Here is a 19,350-nt window from a genome sequence, read left to right as displayed (position 1 = left end):
TATATATATATATAAAACACTTTCAAAAACACTAACATGCACATTAACACTCAAACACACACACACACACACACACATTCATACTCAAATACTCACACACACTCTGGTACCTAACATATTGACTTCCCAGCATTCTACGCGGTTTTGGGCTGGGCTGACCATCTCTCTGGCAAAGAAGTAGAGAGAGAGAGAGAGAGAGAGAGAGTGCAGGAAAGCAAGGGAGACATGGAGAGATAGGGAGGAAGGGAGAGGCAGAGAGGGAGGGAGAAAGAGGATGGGTTAGGGAAGCATGGAGGGAGAGAGAGAGGTAGAGAGAGAGAGTGGAGTGACACACAAAGAGAGGAGGAGCACTGGGAACAGGGCCAGTGGGACTCTGGGCAGCTATACAACAATGCACAACCGAGCGCTGACACACAGACTTGCATGCTGACACACACAGTTACACAGTGTTATTCTGACACACAAAATAACACACTGACACAGAGACACAGACACATGCTCTCACATACTGATTCTCCTCTCCCTCTTAACTTCTGTTCATCCGTTTGTCAGTAAATGGCAGGACAGAAAACACAAAAATAAAAGCAAATTGGAGGGATAGTTCTAGGGGACAGAAATATCCTGGAGACAGCAGAGCAACCTGCACATCAATCTGACCTGTCAGAGAGATTGGGAGAGAAAGAGAGAGTCCCAGCGAGAGAGCAGGGGGGCCTTACAGTGCAGAGCTGCAGAGTCAGGGTAGTGACAGTGGGCCTGACTGTCGGCTCAGTCTCTCTGGCTCCTGTTAGCTCCCACACAGGCCTGCCCAGACATGGCCACATTCCTGGGACAGAGGGAGAGAATGAAGGGAGAGAGGAAGAGAGAGATGGAGAACATTCTCATTTATGTCATTTCTCATTTATATGGGATTCACTAAGACTTGTCATTTAGTCATTCCATCACCGAACTGAAGGGAACTGGAGCAGAGAGAGAGTGTGTGGGTGTGTGTGTGACAGAGACAGAGACAGAAAGAGAGAGAGAGAAAAGAGGAGAGAAGGGGGTTGGTTGGGGGCGAATTGCATAGGGAAAATGATGATTAGTAGGTTCTGGAAAACTAGACCGGACTGAACTGGACTGGACTGCTGCAATGCTCCCCTCTACAAGTCACGGTCAGGTGTGAGTCTGTAAGGGCCGGTGGGGGGGGGAAGGTGCTATCTGTGTTGATGGGGAGGTCAAGGTGTTAAAGCTGGAGAGCTGTCCAAACTGGGGCCCCCCATCCACAAAGTTACTGAGTACTCTGGCTGCATAGCAAGCAAGGTCAGAGCAGACCAGAGGGGTCTCTGCCAATTAAAACAGTAAGACGTTTTTTATTTACTGTTGCTGGTTGTTGATGTTGACAACTGATATGATATTTCTGACAAATCCTTTTTAATTGCACCCCTTAAAGGCCGCCTCTGAATAGAAGTCAGAATATATTTGATACATATACATGTTTACACACATACATCAGAATTCACAGCAAGGTACAGCGTGGGTCCCCTTTAAATTTAACTGAAGGCAATGATGCTCTGCAACTGACTCTGCAGATATCAGAACCGGGGAGAGGGTTTAACGAGGAGAGAAGGACAACCCAGCCAATAAGAGCTGGCCATTCTTCTCCACACTGAGAGGAGTGCTTTTCACAGCGACAGGCTGAACTCTCACAGACTCCCTGGAGTGTCAGACTGCTGGTCTGACCTGCTGATACACACACACAGCCCCACCAAGACCGGAGCAGTGTGTGACGGGGCGGCCATCTGCACAACTCACTCAAAGAAAAAACTGGGACTACAGGGCCCAAATACAATTGCCAGACTTTATAAGTCCAATGTCTCCTGACTAACCCTCCCATCTGCAGCACACCACCACCACCACCACCCTGATCTCAGTGTCCCCAGTGAGCAAGCGTCTCCCCCCAGGTCATGTGATTCACTTTGCACTGTCCCTGAGACATTTCTCCCCTCCTGCTGCAGGAAGAGTGATCTGTGCCTTCCCATGCAAAAGCTGCAAAAGGACAAGGTGATTATGCAAAGCAGGGCTGCTGTGCAGTGAGCACCGAGCAGAGATGTGCCCAGGCTCTCCTGCAGGGAGCTACCGCAAAATGAAGGGTCTTTTTTCTACCACAAAATACACAGACACACACCTGCCTGACAGCAGCTAAGACAGCAGCTAAGGGAAGTTACAACACGGCACACAGCAGATGTGTCTGGATATCAATGCAATTAAAAAGTCCCTCAACTGGCTTTTGTTTTTGTTTTGTAATGTTTATTTATTTCTTATTTTTCCCCATTTTCTATTCCAGAACATCAGGAGGGATCTAAATTAAGAAAAAAACAGATAAACAGAGAGGCAGTAGAAATAGTACAATAAATCATTCAATTAATAATCTATACAGCAGGAAGACAGCTGGAAATGTGACCTCTGTCTGGGTACCATGGTAGGCGGTGGTGGAAAATAATATCAAAAACAATATTAATACTCATAACAAATTGAATCAAACCTTCTCAACTACTTTCTAAAAATGTTTAGGTCTGGTTGTAGGGTCCTGGGTGTTAAATTCAAACAAATGTGTCAAAAACTGTCTGAGATAGAAGTCGAATTCAATGGCACGTCAGAGGTCGTGGTGAGTTAGGTCTGGAATATATCGCCCCCCGGTGGATGATTAGTGTATAAAATCAATCATAAAAAACACTCCTTGATATCTATGGTCTCTGGCCAGCTGCAGCAGAATCTGAGTGCACGATCGCCACCTGTGGGTCGACGCAGGAACTGCAGATTCACACTCCGGAGAGAGGATAGTGGCTGGAGCTAGATACACCTGAGCAGCCTCTACCTTTTCAGGATTTTCCATCCTGTTCAGGAGAATCCCCTTCTGTGTCTACCCCGCCACCATCCTTGCAAGTACTGTAACAAGCAGCGAGAGTGAGCTTACTGTCAAATCCAGGTGTCTTATGTGTTTTAGAACTTGAATGGTAAAATCTACCCTGTAAAACTATGAAGAATAAACATTAGTTTATTTATTAGGAGTTTGTCAGGAGGATATGAACCTAGATTACATGTATGCTTGAGGCCTAGGGGCTTCAAATCTAAACTGGGCCTTTCACATCATGGAGAGAGATAGAATCAAAATGTAGACATCTTATTGACCTAAAACATTGGAAATACATGCTCTACAAATAAATATAAATTATAATGATGAAATCAACATGCATTGTGAAACACTTGAAAGGTATTTGTGCTTTAATCTCACCCTTCTGATTGAAATAACACTGCTCAACTGTATGTGAAAACGTCTGCAAGTGTGTGCAAGTGTGCACATGTGCGACCGAGGTGTGTAAGAGAGTGCGTGTGAGATAAAGCAAGTGTGCTGTGTGCAGGAGTGGGCACTGAACCACAGCCCAGGGTTGGACAGTAACAGATGCAGGACAGCAGTGTTTAAGCAGAAGGCATTTTTTAATTCATGGCAAAGCAAATCTTCGTCCCAGCCATTCCCTATGTACAAAAATCAACATATTTACAGACAGATTGCAGGTATGGGATCCATGCACACCACAGAATACAAAATACTAGAAGATAAAAGCAGAGAAGCACGAGGGCTGGAGTCACAGGCCTCATCTTCCTGAGTCTCCCACCGAGACCTTTTACCACTAAAGACTGGTATTTAAGGTTCATGACAAATTGAAACTCTTATGAAGCTTGGACAATGACATAAAATAGCTTAAATAAAGCAGGAACTTCTCTCTCTCTCTCGCTCACATTTTATATATATATATATATACACATACACACACACACATAAATACATACACATATGTGTGTGTATATGTATAATTACACACATTTCTTTTCAATATAAACCCTATAAAGTTGCAGTAATGTGACAGTTATCTGACAAAGTTTTTTTGTGTGTTGACAGGACCTCAGCAGTTGTGATGGATGGCAAATGATGGCTTTACTGTCTGGTCACTACAGCATTGCACTGAAGCTTTTTTTAACTAAAACAAAACATAACAAAAACAACAACAACAACACAAGAGCTGCAGTGCAGTCTTGGCGTTGCTACGAAACTGTCCTATATGGACAGTTTTAAAGAAGCTTATAAAATAAGAAACACAGATCCCTGAATGAATCCAGGGATGTGAGACGGCGGGGGTGGGGGTATCTGTGAGTTTGTTTATAATCCACTGTGGGCCCAATCACATCATTTCTCACATCTGCTGGAGCTTCTGTGAGGTCAGGAGTCAGGGTCCTGGGTCCCGGGAGGTGCAGTGCTGTGAGGTCTCCACTGAGCCCAAGCTCACTTGCATAACTGGACCAGTTAGTGGGCTTGATTAGTCAGTATCTCCAGCTGATTGAAGACCAGTTCTGCTGGATGGAGATGGAGGGGGGGCTCCAGGACCAGAGACGCTTTCTGAGGAAGCATATCATGCACTCAACCCATACTGTGAAGAGCAGTGATTTCAGGCTAGAGTCAAGTAAAAAAATAAACATAAAAAATACAATAAAAGCAATAAATTAAAATAAATTAAAAAATCGACAAGAGGGACTGTTTGGCACAAAATTTGAAGTAAAAAATAAAATATATTCATATATATATATATATATTTATATATATATATATTCAAATGTTTTCTCCACTGGTCTGCCACTATTGCCAACTAGATCCCTCCCAACATCTCTCTCTGACCCTCCCTCCCGATCTCTCTCTGCATTTGTGACCAGCACTGGTACAGAGTCCACAGCCCCCCCACACAGGGCAAGAATAAATAAATATGTAAACACAGGGCTTGTGAGCAAAGGATGCTGGGAGCTCCATCAGGATCCGTCCAAGGCCGCGTGCTTCAGTGGTGCAGCACCCCCTGTGCACTCTGCATGCCTGGAAGACACTGACACTCGCAGACTAGGACTTATGAAAAAATATGAAAACACAGATATAGACCGGTAGATATATAAAAAAGCAGCAATTCAGAATTATTTTGTTCTGAATCAGATTCCCGTCTGGTCAAAATGGAGGAGGAAACACTGACAGTAACAGCAGAGCCTCATTGGAGTCACCGTCTCTCAAGGGATTTATTTGTATTTAGTTGTGTTTTTTCCCCCCCCAGTCCTTCGAATTCTTCTTCTTCCCCTCTATCAGTCCTTCGGGCCCGGGGGCTCCAGTGCGATGGTTCTTGTTGGCGGAGTGCAATTCTCAGTGGTGGGGCGGGGTTCAGCATCACCGTGGCACAAGGCTATTCCTTCCTTGTTTTTATTTTTTATGGGAGCATACAAGTTTTGCACTCGGTAAAACAAGATTAATAGATTTAAAATGAGAAATAATATTAATAAAAACGTGATGATTGGAGACACTGCAGCTGTGTTGTCATAAAAAAAAAAAAAAAACAGCCAAGAAGTCCTGCATTACCGCCGCCAGCGTGCCACATTACCAAGGTAATCGCCTCCTGTTGCTGTGGTGTTCTCTTCCTGGTCCAGCCAAGACTGGGTTGTAACGACACCCCTGCCTCTCTCTTCCTTCTCCTCCTCCTCCTCTTCGTCATTTTCGCGTCGGTGGTGCTGGTTGTGGGGAGGAGCAGAGGGCCGGGGAAGGGGGTCCAAAGATGGCGGTGCTGGTGGGGGAGGTAGCAGCAGCCTGGCCTCCCCCACTTGCCCCCTTCCCATCCCGGCCACGCCTTTCTGGAGCCGGCGCCTCCTCTCCTGCTGGCGCCGCCTCCTGGCCTCGCGCCGCTCCTGCTGCCGGGTGAACTGGAAGCGCTGCAGGAAGAGGTCCCGGGCGTAGTCGTACAGCTCCACGTCCAGTTGGTTAAGCTGGCGGATGCGCGCCTGCGTCTCCAGCCCAACCTCCACGCTGGCGGCCCGGGTGCTGTTGAACTGCGTGAAGGGCGCGATGAAGGCTAGGCGGAAGGTGCGTTCGAACAGGTACTGCGTCTTGCGCTGGAACTCCGTCAGCCCGAAGAAGGCCATCCCTCGCAGGTTTTTCTTGGCGCTGGCCAGCAGGACTCGCCCCCGCTCCTCCTCGCTCATCGCCGACAGGTTGTAGCAGCCCACCAAGCTCAGGTCGGCCAGCATGCGGGTCTGCCGGTTGTTGGCCAGGTTGTAAGGGCAGTCCATGAACTCCGCCAGGGAGCAGCCCGACCAGTCGTCGCCGGCATAGCAGCTGGGCAGCTCGGAGGAGGTGGGTGCCCGGCCGTCGCACACATGTAGAGACGCCTTCCAGGTTGCCCCCCGCTGCACGTGACGCCACTCGCTCAGGTACCGCGACACTGGGTCTCTCAGGATCGTGATGTAGTAGTAGTTCCTGGGCGGTGGAGAGGGACAGAGAGGGAGAGAGTGAGTGAGTGAGTTAGGGTTGGTTTGCTGGGGATACCAGCCCCCAGTGCAGTAAATGAGAGTGTCCAGCAGGTGGCAGCAGAGTTGTATTATTGGTTTTGGTCTCCAAAGCCCCAGGGTTTCTTATCCACACACAACCTCCATCTGAACACAATATGACCACTCACTTATGGCATTAACTGGCGCTGAATACTAAAAACATAGTTTAATTGTTAATTGTCTGCTAAGAAATAAATAATAAATTGTTTTATTATAATGGACAACATCCAGCAGAATGATTTTCTCCTCTTTCCCTCTACAATGCAGAAAAGCCAGTGTGTACTCAAAAATAAGAGCCGTCTACATAGAGTCTCCAGACAGAGACCAAGACGGGGAGAGAGAGGGAGGAAGGGAGAGACAAGGAGATGGAAGGAGACAGAACCGAGACAAGAGAAGAGAGACATACGAGAGAGAGGCCAAAGAGAGGCACTCAGGGCTTATGAACATGGCTTCCCTCTTCGCCTGCGGAAGTGGCAGCAAAACCAAGACATCCGAACACAGCCAGACGCCCGCACCCCAGAGCTGCCGCCGATCTGCTTAATCAGGCGTTTTCTGCCTCGCATTATGAGCGGGTCCTTGATTATGGAATTGATTTTCAGATTTGTTGTGGAAAGCCCCTAGCAGAGAAGGAGAAGGAGAGACAGAGAGAGATGGAAAGGGAGGGAGATTCATATCAATCCATCAACAACAACCCCTTCATCCAGGACAGGGGGGCAGAGCTCCAGAGCCCAATTCAGTTTGGAGCCTCATTGCTGGACCAGCTGGGCTGCAAGCTGAGTGCGGTTAAAGTCCAAGCCCAGCCAGGAGGCACAATTTATACGCCCCTCCCCCGAAGGCTGCAGTGGCAGTGGCATCGTCCCTCTCTGCCTCTCCGATCGGGCCACCCTGGGGGCTTCCGCTGCGAGTGTGCCAGAGCGCTGCACTATAGAGACATCAGGCCGGTCAGGTTTCAGGAACTCTGCGCTCCGGCCGGTAAACTCCCCTCTGCCCATGACTGTCTTGCAACAGGACACTGAAATGCAAATGCCCCCCGTAGACACCCTCCCCGGCCATCTGGACAAGACACCAGGGTTTAGAGAGAGTCCTGCACCCAGCCATCCCCTCTCTCCTCTCGTGTCTATGTCCTTCCATGTCGTCTCTCTCGCTCTCTCTCTTCTATTCCTGTCTACCTTTCCTCTCCCTGGAATTTTCCCGCTCTCCTCTCCCTCCATCCACCCACCCACCCATCTCTCCCTCTTTTCCCCCCTCTCCTCTCCGCATCTGAAGTACACTCCCTTACTCGCAGCCTATCAATCATTAATGGCAAAGACATGGGGGGGGGGGGGAATGATACCACCCCCCCAACCTGTAGATTTCAAATCTTAATGAAATCAGAGGCAGGCATCATTGACCTCTCTGTGACACCCTCCCCTCGATTCCCCAGTCTGTGGAGAGTTCACCTGCAGTGCCAGTCATCTTTAATTCATTGGGTCTGGATGCTGTGTGGATTCTACCAATATCCCCACCCCCACCCCCTGCTGCACACCCTAAAAACAACACGCTGACTGAGTGCGCTCTACCTCACGCTAATTATTTATGCAATACTATATGTTTATTACTATTCTTGTTCTCACCATATATATATATATTTTTTTTCTTTTTTCTCTCGTTTCTTCAGACCCCTGTTCATTACTGTGCAGTTTGAAGCCACAAGCAGTTGCTCAGTCCTGTAGCCGGCCGCCAGTGACACCTACAGTGATGCAAAACTTGGTGGCTGTTGCTGATCCTGTATGAATGTCATTTGAAATCAACAATACAAATCACATTCCTGCCGCTTGCCTGGTGTGTCAAGCTAGGCGATGGACGGCCTTCACCGCACAAGCTGTCGGGGACACTCTTGCAGGTCAGTGAGGGGGCACAGAGGAAAACCCTCCCAGGCGCTTCTGTGTGAAACGTCACCCCGTCGGAGACCAGCCCGCTATAGGAAGCACGGCTCTGTCTGTGACCCTCAGCCTGCAGCACAGCTCGCGTACAGACTAAGTGCATCCAAGGCCATGAACTGAACGCACTCAGGAATTCAAGTCACCAGCTGCCTCTCCCTCTTCTTTTCACTCCTCCTCAAGCTTTCTCTCAGCTTATTTTACACTGCTGTACACTGTGCAGAAATAAAACAGTAGGGTCCCCTGTGTGGCACTGCTCCCACACTTCCATCAATACAGATCTTGTGTGGAGCCTCTGGAACAGAGCCGAGTTCTAAGAATACCAGAGTTGTTGGGAACCCTGAAGGACTGAATTCTGGAATAAGGTACCAAGTATCAAGAGAGGGAGAGAGAATGAGTTTTACAAGAATAAAAAAGAGACAGACAGAAAAACAATGAAGCATAAATCCAAATCAAGTTAATAAGAGTAATACTATTATTATAGTAATAATTATAAACAATAAAGTTTATTTAAAACCCCCAAATCCACACATTAGACTGGGACTGAGACATCCACAGGGACCCTCCTCGTCTCCACTGGGCCAAATCAATGCAGTGGAGGCCTCCTCATGCGAGCCTGCTGGCCGAGAAACAGAAGAGGCAGGCAGGCGTGCTGGCGGGGGGCGATACAGTGAGGAGAGCTGGTGCGTGGGGAAGAAGTGGGGTGCTGTGCATTATTCAGGACTCCCTGTGCTGCTGGCCCAGTAGAGCAGGGTGGGGGGGGTACATTTCAAACACGCACGCCGCTCACGCTTACTCTCACGCTGGCTCTCGCTCAGCGGCTCGGAGGCGAGACAATCCGGCACACAGGGAGTGGGCTGCTGTGGTGAGGGGGCAGCCAGAGTTCAGTCCCGTTCACACACACCCCACAGCTGCAGCAGTGCAACACCACAGGTTGCTAAAGTGTTTCAGTCCTCCACCAGCACCACAATATGGCTCCAAAACAACATCTCACACTACAACACGCGCACTGCTACTCGACAGACCGCACTCCACCATTAAACCACTAGCACACTGCAGCGCGACAACACAATGACTCTAAAGCAGTGCTGAAAAAACAACATCCATAACCGAAACGAGCCAAGCTACGATCATGCACTCTCCTTCTCCCCCACCCCTGCGTGTGTGTGCTATATAGTTCCGTGGGAGTAGTTCATTTTTATTTATGCATTGCAATGAACTAGTCATAAATATTTGCCACGACAGCTGTGTTGTTAAGAGTTGATGCGCTGGTGTGAAGACCAATACTCCAGTTCTACATGCACTGTGATAACCTACACCTCACAGGGTGGAACTAGTCACGGTACTGTATAACCAATGTTGTCACCCACAGTAATCCTGTGATGCTGGTTTAACGCTGCTACACCAGTGTGTGTGTGTTGGGGGGGGTTTAATAACTGCACACCTTAGGTCTCCAGCTCAGGGTGTGATCCCACTTAAGCCCAGCTCAGCCCTGCCCTGGGGGCGCTCAGACCCAGGCTTAAGCCAGCGGGACACTGAGCCGCTTACAGGCACATGACCACGCGTTACTGTGGCTGAGCACAATTCCAGAATGCGGCAGGTCACCTCAAGAGTGGCCCCGGGTAGCAGTCACTGGCCTCAGGACAAAGCAGAAGCACAGAATTTAAAAAAGTGTACACACATTTTAAATGGATTTATAAGTATTATTTTGGTTTTGGCATATTACACATCTTTGTCTGGGCAAAATGAGGTAACTTAAGCAGTATTAAACTCCCAGTGTGGGGCTTTGATACAGCAGTAGAGCTGCAGGCTTCCATGGCAAGACTTCAGGTTTGCTCAGTGTGCCATGTCACTTTGCCAGGCATCAGGGCCACCAGGAAACAGACTGAAAACATAATCAGGGTCTAAGACTGAACCACAGCGCCCAGGAGAGTCTGGTATCCAGAGCGGAGGTCTGCTTTGCATCCAGTGATATTGAGTGATTTCATTTAATTATTTGATTTAATTTACTTTATAAATATATAAATATAATTGAGTTTGCAAAGGTTGTTTTTCCACTAAACACATCTCAAATGCTGAAGGAAATGAAATCCTTGGGGAGAGAAAACCTGGAGAGCACACAGGAAGAGAAAGGGAAAAAGTAATCACTTAAAAGCAGAAGCCCCCCCTCCACTGCCCCACAAATAAAGGCTGTGAGGCATAATCTTTCTTCCAAACTCATAATATTTCCAAATATCATATCTAGCAGCATGATATCCATGGCAGCCTTGCCCTTTCCTCGTTATTCAATTATATCCCACACTGTGACAGTTCAATTTAAACCCAGGAAGACAGGAGATGATTAAAAGAATGGGGAACAAAGAAGAACAAACAGAAGAGAAAGAGAAATGTGAAGAAGCAGAAGAGTGGCTTCTTTCCTTCCACAGGTTATGCTGGGGTCAGCCTGACAGAGCTGTCTGTCTGTATTAGCCCACGCAATCGTCTGCAGAGACACCGAATTAAACCTAGCTTCGTCTGGCCAGCAGGCAGGAGCCCCAGAGATACTGCTCTGAAAAGGCCTCTGAATTATTCATGGCAGAAAAAATTACTTTGCCTACAATGGATTTCTTGCACATCACACACACACACACACACACACACACGCTTGCTCGCTCTCGGGGGGGTGGGGGACGACGACATCTGCACTCTTCAGTGCATTTCTCCTTTTCTTTTTCCCTCCCTCCTTACCTCTCCCTATATTTATCTACCTCTCTACCTCTGCACCTCACAGTCCCATTAGAGAGATTTGATTCTAACCAAATCCTATGTGTATGCATGTGGAGGTGGGGCTTTGGGGAGGGGCTTGATGCACCCGGGAGATGCCAGATGCTTTGAGGCCCCTCCCTCTCCAAGGAGGACAATAGACTAAATGCTGCAGCCAGAGTACAGAGCAGCAGGGCGATTCATCTCCCCACAACAGACCGCTCAGATATCCCTCTATTTTTATTCCTGACAAACATATGCACACCCCATGCCTTGACACCCTCCCCCCAAATCACCTACCTCTTTAATCTGCTTCTCACACCCACTACCCCCACCCCATATCTTATCACCTCACCTCACCAGGCAGTAGCTGCAGGAATTAGACGAATGCGACTTCACTGCACACAAAAGCACGGCCTATCGGATGTAAATCAGCGTGTTTCGTATTCAAATGGCTGAGCTTTCCTTCTGAAAGGTACACTTTCTGCTCTGATTCATTAGGTGCAGAATATCTGGCAAATGAGTCAGCCTCCTCTCTCTCCCTCTCATCTCTTAGATTATCCTCTTTTTCTCTGTTTATCCTCCCTCATCTTTTTCTCCTTCTTGTGTCTCTCTCAGTCACTCATTCCTCTCTGTCTGTCTTTCACTCTCAATCTCTCCCTCTCCCTCTCTCTCACCAGAAGCCTAATCACCGTCGTCGTCTTCATCGTCATAGTATGGGTCTACAGAAACACAGTTGGTCAGTGTGGGTGAGGCACACAACAATTTGAAAACTCCGAGCGGGGCCTCCCCATCCTGCCAGGCTCTCCCTGAAGGGCTAATTTGTTCCCTTACGACTTTTGATCTTATTTAATGTAACCTGGGCACTGAAAGTTTTTCCCCTTTCTGCTGTGTAACAAGACAGACCCAGTTTAAATCACAGAGATGACAGAACAACCTTTTAATTGAACACAATGACATCAATCACTCCCCATACTGCGTTTTCATACCAAGTTAAGACACATGCAGTCTGTGTTTTGTGTGTGTGTGTGTGTACACACATGTAGGGAGTAAGGCAAGAAACATGTTGCAAAAGGATGCCAACCCCTGCCTTTTAAAGAAAAGAGGAAACACACATCCACACATGCACATACACACACACGAGAAACAGTGCACCTCATGATGGCTCTACACAACCACTTGAGGGGATTATTAGAGGGTTTTCTCTTAAGCTACACAATTGGTACCTTTAGGACCTTTACTTTACAGAGACGCACTACTTTACAGACTGCAAGTGTCTCCTGTCTGTGACATCACAGAACCCCGGATTCAAACCCTTTCCAAGCTCATGGGGGGCGGTGAGGGAGTGGAGAGGGGGTTGTTGTGCGAGTAGAACAATCTCTCCATCTGGCTCAGTGCCTTCCTAGAACACCCCTCTCTGCTGAAGCTTGGAATTCACACCAGCAGGATGTGACAAGTATTGTTCTTCGCACATGCACACGCACACGCACACCGCTGCTGCAGTGAGTGATTATTCTTTTTTTAAAGCAAAATGCAAAGTCCCAACTTTTACTCACTGCTTTGCTTCGACAGAGGTCTCGCAAAATGAAGAGGAGACTGTCCTGGAAAGAAGGAGGAACAGAGAGGGGAGGCAGAGGAAACCACACTGGGAGAACTTGGAGGGGGGAGCTGTAGTTACAAGAGAGAGGGGAGTGGGAGAGTGGGAGCTGGGAGTGAGGAGGCAGTCTGGGCTACAGGGACCTGGGGGAGGGATGCAGAGAGGCCATGCAATAACTGACCGGAATGAGAGTGAGGAGAAGAGGGATGAGGGATGCTGAATTGAGAGAGAGTGTGTTATACAGCCAAGGGGCTGGAGAGGTGGGAAGTGTAGGCTAGCAGCTAGAGATGAGATAGAGAGAGAGAGGGATATGAAGGCTATGGGCAAGTGGTATGGAGATGGGGAGCTGGGAGAGGAAAGGTGGCTGATCAGTGGGGGGCTAATGCCTGCCATGTCCACAGCCCCCCTCCCCCGTCATGGAGTCTATGAGAAGAGCTGAGTGGCTCTATTACACTTGCCACTTGCTGCACACATGGGTCCCTGCTGTGCTCCACAGGGATGACACACACAGCACATTTACAGTCACACATGCTGGAAAAGCAGATTCATCTTCCCCTTCACCATCCCCTACAGGACAGAGAGTTCAGGCCAGCCTGGATAGATTGAGGGTGGGGGAATTCAATACCAGCAGCAGCAGCAGCAGCATACAGTGGCATAAAGGACTGTGACAGGAACCTGCAATTAAACTTACAATCGTAAGGCAAGTGTGGCTAAATCTTGCAGCTCACTCCCACGATGCAAGAAAGCTAGTACAGGGATATACTGAGCATGTGCATTTCCTATTCAAACTCCTGGAAAGTGACAGAAAAAAAGAGAAGAGGGAGAACACAGACCGGCGAGTCCCTGTGTCCCCAAGCGCCTTTTAATCATGATAGCCAAGGCGAAAGAAGGATGACCTCTCGTCCCCTCCTCTCTCTCACCCTCCTCCACACAGAATAATGTCCCTCTGACAGGCCTCTCAATGGGTGTCACCCTGTTTCAAAAGTGACCTTAGGAAAGATTTAAACGGTCCAAAAGCAGAGTGTAATTTTAAAAGGGTCCAATTAACCAATTATAATCCCATTAAGTGTGTTGGACCTTGGCGGCAGCAACAAAACACACAGGAAAGACACAGCTGGGTCATGAGTTTTGGGGGGCATGATTGGATGGGAGGGGACACCAATGCCACACTGCAACAGCTACTCCTGCTGCAGAGTCTCAATCAACAGCACCTAGGGCTTATGCGTCTCAGGTGGGAGGCCGGCGCAAAGGCTGGGTAACCTGCTAGGGGGTAACACATAGGGAGATGCAGTGCCGGGGCTCCAAAAGGGCTCCTGGGGCTTCTCCTGGAGCACTGGAGCCGGTGGCCTCACCTGTGCCATGGCTGCCAGGGCTCCGTAAAGATCCCGGACAGCCACTGACCGACTCCATTGCGCAGCCCAGAGCTCAGCTGGAAGGGCAGCCTGTTGCTCTCCAGGATGGTGCTCTCTGTCCTGAGAATCCCCCCAAATCACTCAATCAATGAATACATCGATAATGCAGTTCTTAACCCTCTCTAACAAGGCATCTTAAGCTCAGCTGCTCCCATCTTCAGATTTCTGTTCCAACTCGAGCACACGCTCTATGAATGTCTTAACCAATCTAGGAAGTAATCAATAACAAATATGACAGTTCAAAAGGTTCAATTAGGCAGTTTAAAAGTTCAGGTGGGATAGAAACACGACACCACTGAGGCTCTACTGGATGCAAGATGTGATTTTGGAACAGTGGTTCTTAACCACTGTCCTGCCAGCCTGTGTCCAACCAAGCACGTTTAAGAAGTGCTTTATAACGTTTTTCTAGACTCCACCCACACACAACTGATTATAGATACAGTGAGGGAAAAAAGTATTTGGTCCCCTGCTGATTTTGTATGTTTGCCCACTGACAAAGAAATGATCAGTCTATAATTTTAATGGTAGTTGTATTTTAACGGTGAGAAACAAAATAACAAAAAAATCCAGAAAAACGCATTTCAAAAAAGTTATAAATTGATTTGAATGTTAATGAGGGAAATAAGTATTTGATCCCCTATCAATCAGCAAGATTTCTGGCTCCCAGGTGTCTTTTATACAGGTAACCAGCTGAGATTAGGAGCACTCTCTTAAAGGGAGAGCTCCTAATCTCAGCTCGTTACCTGTATAAAAGACACCTGTCCACAGAAGCAATCAATCAATCAGATTCCAAACTCTCCACCATGGCCAAGACCAAAGAGCTGTCCAAGGATGTCAGGGACAAAATTGTAGACCTACACAAGGCTGGAATGGGCTACAAGACCATCGCCAAGCAGCTTGGTGAGAAGGTGACAACAGTTGGTGCGATTATTCGCAAATGGAAGAAACACAAAATAACTGTCAGTCTCCCTCGGTCTGGGGCTCCATGCAAGATCTCACCTCGTGGAGTTTCAATGATCATGAGAACGGTGAGGAATCAGCCCAGAACTACAGAGGAGGATCTTGTTAATGATCTCAAGGCAGCTGGGACCATAGTCACCAAGAAAACAATTGGTAACATACTATGCCGTGAAGGACTGAAATCCTGCAGCGCCCGCAAGGTCCCCCTGCTCAAGAAAGCATATGTACAGGCCCGTCTGAAGTTTGCCAATGAACATCTGAATGATTCAGAGGAGAACTGGGTGAAAGTGTTATGGTCAGATGAGACCAAAATCGAGCTCTTTGGCATCAACTCAACTCACCGTGTTTGAAGGAGAAGGAATGACCCCAAGAACACCATCCCCACCGTCAAATATGGAGGTGGAAACATTATGCTTTGGGGGTGTTTTTCTGCTAAGGGGACAGGACAACTGCACCGCATCAAAGGGACGATGGACGGGGCCATGTACCGTCAAATCTTGGGTGAGAACCTCCTTCCCTCAGCCAGGGCATTGAAAATGGGTCATGGATGGGTATTCCAGCATGACAATGACCCAAAACACACAGCCAAGGCAACAAAGGAGTGGCTCAAGAAGAAGCACATTAAGGTCCTGGAGTGGCCTAGCCAGTCTCCAGACCTTAATCCCATAGAAAATCTGTGGAGGGAGCTGAAGGTTCGAGTTGCCAAACGTCAGCCTCGAAACCTTAATGACTTGGAGAGGATCTGCAAAGAGGAGTGGGACAAAATCCCTCCTGAGATGTGTGCAAACCTGGTGGCCAACTACAAGAAACGTCTGACCTCTGTGATTGCCAGCAAGGGTTTTGCCACCAAGTACTAAGTGGAAAGATTTCCCCCCTTAACATGCAAATCAATTAATAACTTTTTTGAAATGCGTTTTTTTGTTTTTATTCTGTCTCTCACTGTTAAAATACACCTACCATTAAAATTATAGACTGATCATTTCTTTGTCAGTGGGCAAACGTACAAAATCAGCAGGGGATCAAATACTTTTTTCCCTCACTGTATATAATATATATATAATATATATATATAACAATAATAAAAAGATCCGAATGGCCGAGCTGGAACAAAAATAAGCAGGACAGTGGGTGCCCCGTGCAGGCCAGGTGTAAAGAGAACAGAACGGACCTCCGCAGCAGCTCAGAATGCCAGACTCTCGAACCCTGACGTCCGCAGCCCCGCATTGTCCCGCACTGTCCCGCACTGTCCCGCACAGAGCGGCTCAGGGCGAACAGCACGCCCCTTTATTGTAAAACCACTCGTAAAATAATGTATAACACAAGGAAACAACCCGATTGGCGAATTTCCCTCGCTAATGTATTTTTACTGTGCACGCATCACCCCACGCACAACACCCCCATTAATTAACAGTGAAGACTTGGTGCGGGAAGATTGCTTTTTTCTCCTTCGTAAAAATAATAATATTATTATTAAAAGCTAAAATAAATATACCACATCCTTTGACATTACGGATCACAAACACGTCTGTTATAAATAAATGTTTTAACCGCACGGGACGAGAATATGCGGCATAAAAGTCAGGACCACTCTCAGGTCGCGTCCGAGTTGCGCAGACGTCCGCAGTTCTGCGCGGCTCCACCAATGGGATCGGCGGGATTGTGCAGATCTGCGCGACCTCAAAAGCAGCGAGTTCACAGAATGACAGCATCGCACTTGTTCACACAGCAGTGAAATGCGAACTTGTGCTCTGAACTACCCGAGGACTTTCTACAAAGACTTCATTCGCAGGGTATGATAAATGTGGTTTAGTCATTCCCGCCCCCCACACCATGAAATATTAAGATGCATATTTCTCACATCGAAATAAAGTTCGCGGTCTTGCAACATTACATGCATGTCTATGAAGGATCCCACTTCTTTTTCGTTATTTGCTGCAACTGAACAAAGGTAGCGACTGATGCTCCAGATACAAGGCACTGGATTACAATTGTGATGGATCAGAAATGAAAACATCAGAAACAGGTTTCAGAGGGAATGAAACGCAAAACACGCCTCCGCACTAGTTGGGAAGTTGAATCCGTGTGCTGTTCGTGCAGCAGCAAGATCTGAACTGCAATAAACACAAATCCGCCTTCCCTGACCTGAACATTAAATATGACTGGTGTAGCCTGAACACATTCAATAAATGCGTCCCAACCGAGGTGCGTGTAGGCGACCTCTCTCTCCCCATTTATCCTGAAATGGCCACTCGGCCCGTCCCGTCGGTTTCCACTCGTGTGCCCGTCTGTGTGTTTTTACCCACCTGGGTGCTTTCTGCGTCGCCGGCTCCTTGGTGTCCATGACTGCGGGCACACAGTTGGTGAGCTCGGTCCAGTCGGCGTGCAGCCCGCAGCTCCAGCCGGTGGAGAAGCGGGAGAAGAGCCAGGTCTCCTTCTTGCCGGGCCGGTAGCAGGTACACTTCTTCTGCCCGGCTCGGCAGGCGCACGGCTGCTCCAGCTCGATATTCCGGACCAGGTGGCGCCCGAAAGTCGTGCCCCCGGTTTTCTGGATGTGGAGGAACACGATCACGTCGTCGCCCTTGATGTTGAAGTCGACCGCCCGCCTCAGCTCGTCCACCGTGAAGTTGAAGAGGGGCACGAAGCGAGCCGGGGTGCCGTCCTCCCCCAGGTACGGGTCGCCGCCGCCCGCAGCCCCAGCGCCGCCCGTCCCGGAGGACTGAGCCCAGCCAGCTTGCAGGCGCAGCAGCAGCTGGCAGTCGGTGCCCGGGCAGACGTACTGCAGGACGATCACCCCGAACAGACACAGCATCACCAGGGCCAGGACCAGCCTGTGATTGGACTTATCATCCATGTTCTTGCGGGAAATCCAGGAGCATTACTTACCGCCACTCGAGAGAGAGCCTCTCACAGAGCTGGCTTAGATATGCTTCTCCGTGCAAAATAAAAACGGAGAGGGGGGGGGATAAAACGGGAATGGCGGCCTGCGAGTTATCTAATTTTGCATTTGTTTATGTATTTAGATAAGAGAAGAAAAATATTCCCACCACATCCAATTGCTCGCTTTGTGCCGCTGCCTACCGCCGCCTGTCCGACCCCTCCATGATCTGACGCCAATCCTGCCGCTCGGCTGGATCTCCCAGCAGCCCTTGCGGCCCCAGCCTGTGTGAGCCAGTGTGGCCGCGACTGGGGAGGACGGACTGAAGTCGACGGCTGCCCCGTACCCAATCACCGACATCCCAGCACCAACGCCGTTTATTTATTTAACTAGAATAAATAATAAGCCAAGCGTGTGTATTTTTTTTAAGGACAGAGAATACAAGACACAAAAGGCACACAAAGATGGAGATACGCTTCCTTATGAATTAAAAGCTCAAGAGGATACAAATAACAAAACCATTGCACACATAAAAATAGTGCTAAACGCTTGCACGTGTTATGTAGATATGACATGTGTAATACAACGTTTTGACAGCAGTCTTCAGCGCCACAGACCGTGCAGAAGGGTGAGAGCTGCATAGGCAGGGGCCCGACTGTGCAGGACAGACTGACTGCGCTCAGACAATGACTTAAATACCCTTATGATGATGATGATGATGATGATGATTAATATTATGATGTATTTCTTAGCAGACAACCTTATCTAGAGCGACTTAATGAAGCATTTATAAAAGTGCACTAGTGCAATCAACATACAATACAAAAAGCATACATCCTAGTTCAATGAAGTGACAAGTGCAGATATAATACAGTTGAATCCTAGCTGTGTGCTCAAGAGAGGAGGGACACAGGGGAAGTTGCATATGTGCGAATCGAGGCAGAGAGAACACCAGATGAGCAGATGAGTTCTGGAAATGGAGAGATCAATTGAAGGTGAAGAGGAGGAGGGAAAGGAGAGGAGATCAGATTTGGAAAGGTTGAGCTAGAGATGATGTGAGTGCATCCAGGAGGAGATAGCAGAGAGACAGGAAGAAGGGAGACAGTGAGAAGGGATGAGGGGGTCATAAGAGGGAAAAGACAGGAAGATTTGGGCATCACCTGCACAGAAGTGGTATGAGAACACATGGGATGCTACAAAGGGGCCCAGAGAGAAGGGGAGTGTTGAGGAGTTTGCAGAAATCAGCAATTTTAAAAGGAAAAAAATCAAAATCATACGCAGAGGTAGAAGGAGGAACAGGGTAGGGGCAAAGAGGGAGGAGAAGGTGGAGAATAGTTTGTGGGGGTTATTGGCGGATGATTCAACAAGAGCAAAAGTACAATTTTTCACTTTTTGGCTGAGGTAAGTGAGGAGGAGAATGTAGAGAGAAGAGAGCGGCAGAGGTCGAGGGCAGCAAGAAGT

General features: G+C 48.2%; 1 protein-coding gene across 1 annotated transcript; it reads right to left on the bottom strand.

Moving 5' to 3' along the window:
- Positions 1 to 3,452: 3,452 nt before the first annotated feature.
- hs6st2 (heparan sulfate 6-O-sulfotransferase 2) lies at positions 3,453 to 18,195 on the bottom strand. Its single transcript, XM_066715215.1, has 2 exons — positions 17,318 to 18,195; positions 3,453 to 6,313 (listed from the first exon to the last, which is right to left on the bottom strand). Exons 1-2 carry the CDS (start codon positions 17,863 to 17,865, stop codon positions 5,419 to 5,421), a joined length of 1,443 nt encoding a protein of 480 aa, XP_066571312.1. The 5' UTR covers positions 17,866 to 18,195; the 3' UTR covers positions 3,453 to 5,418.
- Positions 18,196 to 19,350: the final 1,155 nt, after the last annotated feature.

This window comes from Amia ocellicauda, chromosome 10 (assembly GCF_036373705.1).
Source record: "Amia ocellicauda isolate fAmiCal2 chromosome 10, fAmiCal2.hap1, whole genome shotgun sequence".
NCBI lineage: Eukaryota > Metazoa > Chordata > Actinopteri > Amiiformes > Amiidae > Amia > Amia ocellicauda.
The sequence above is the reverse complement of the archived record's forward strand: the minus strand, read 5'-3'. Positions and strand labels throughout refer to the sequence as shown.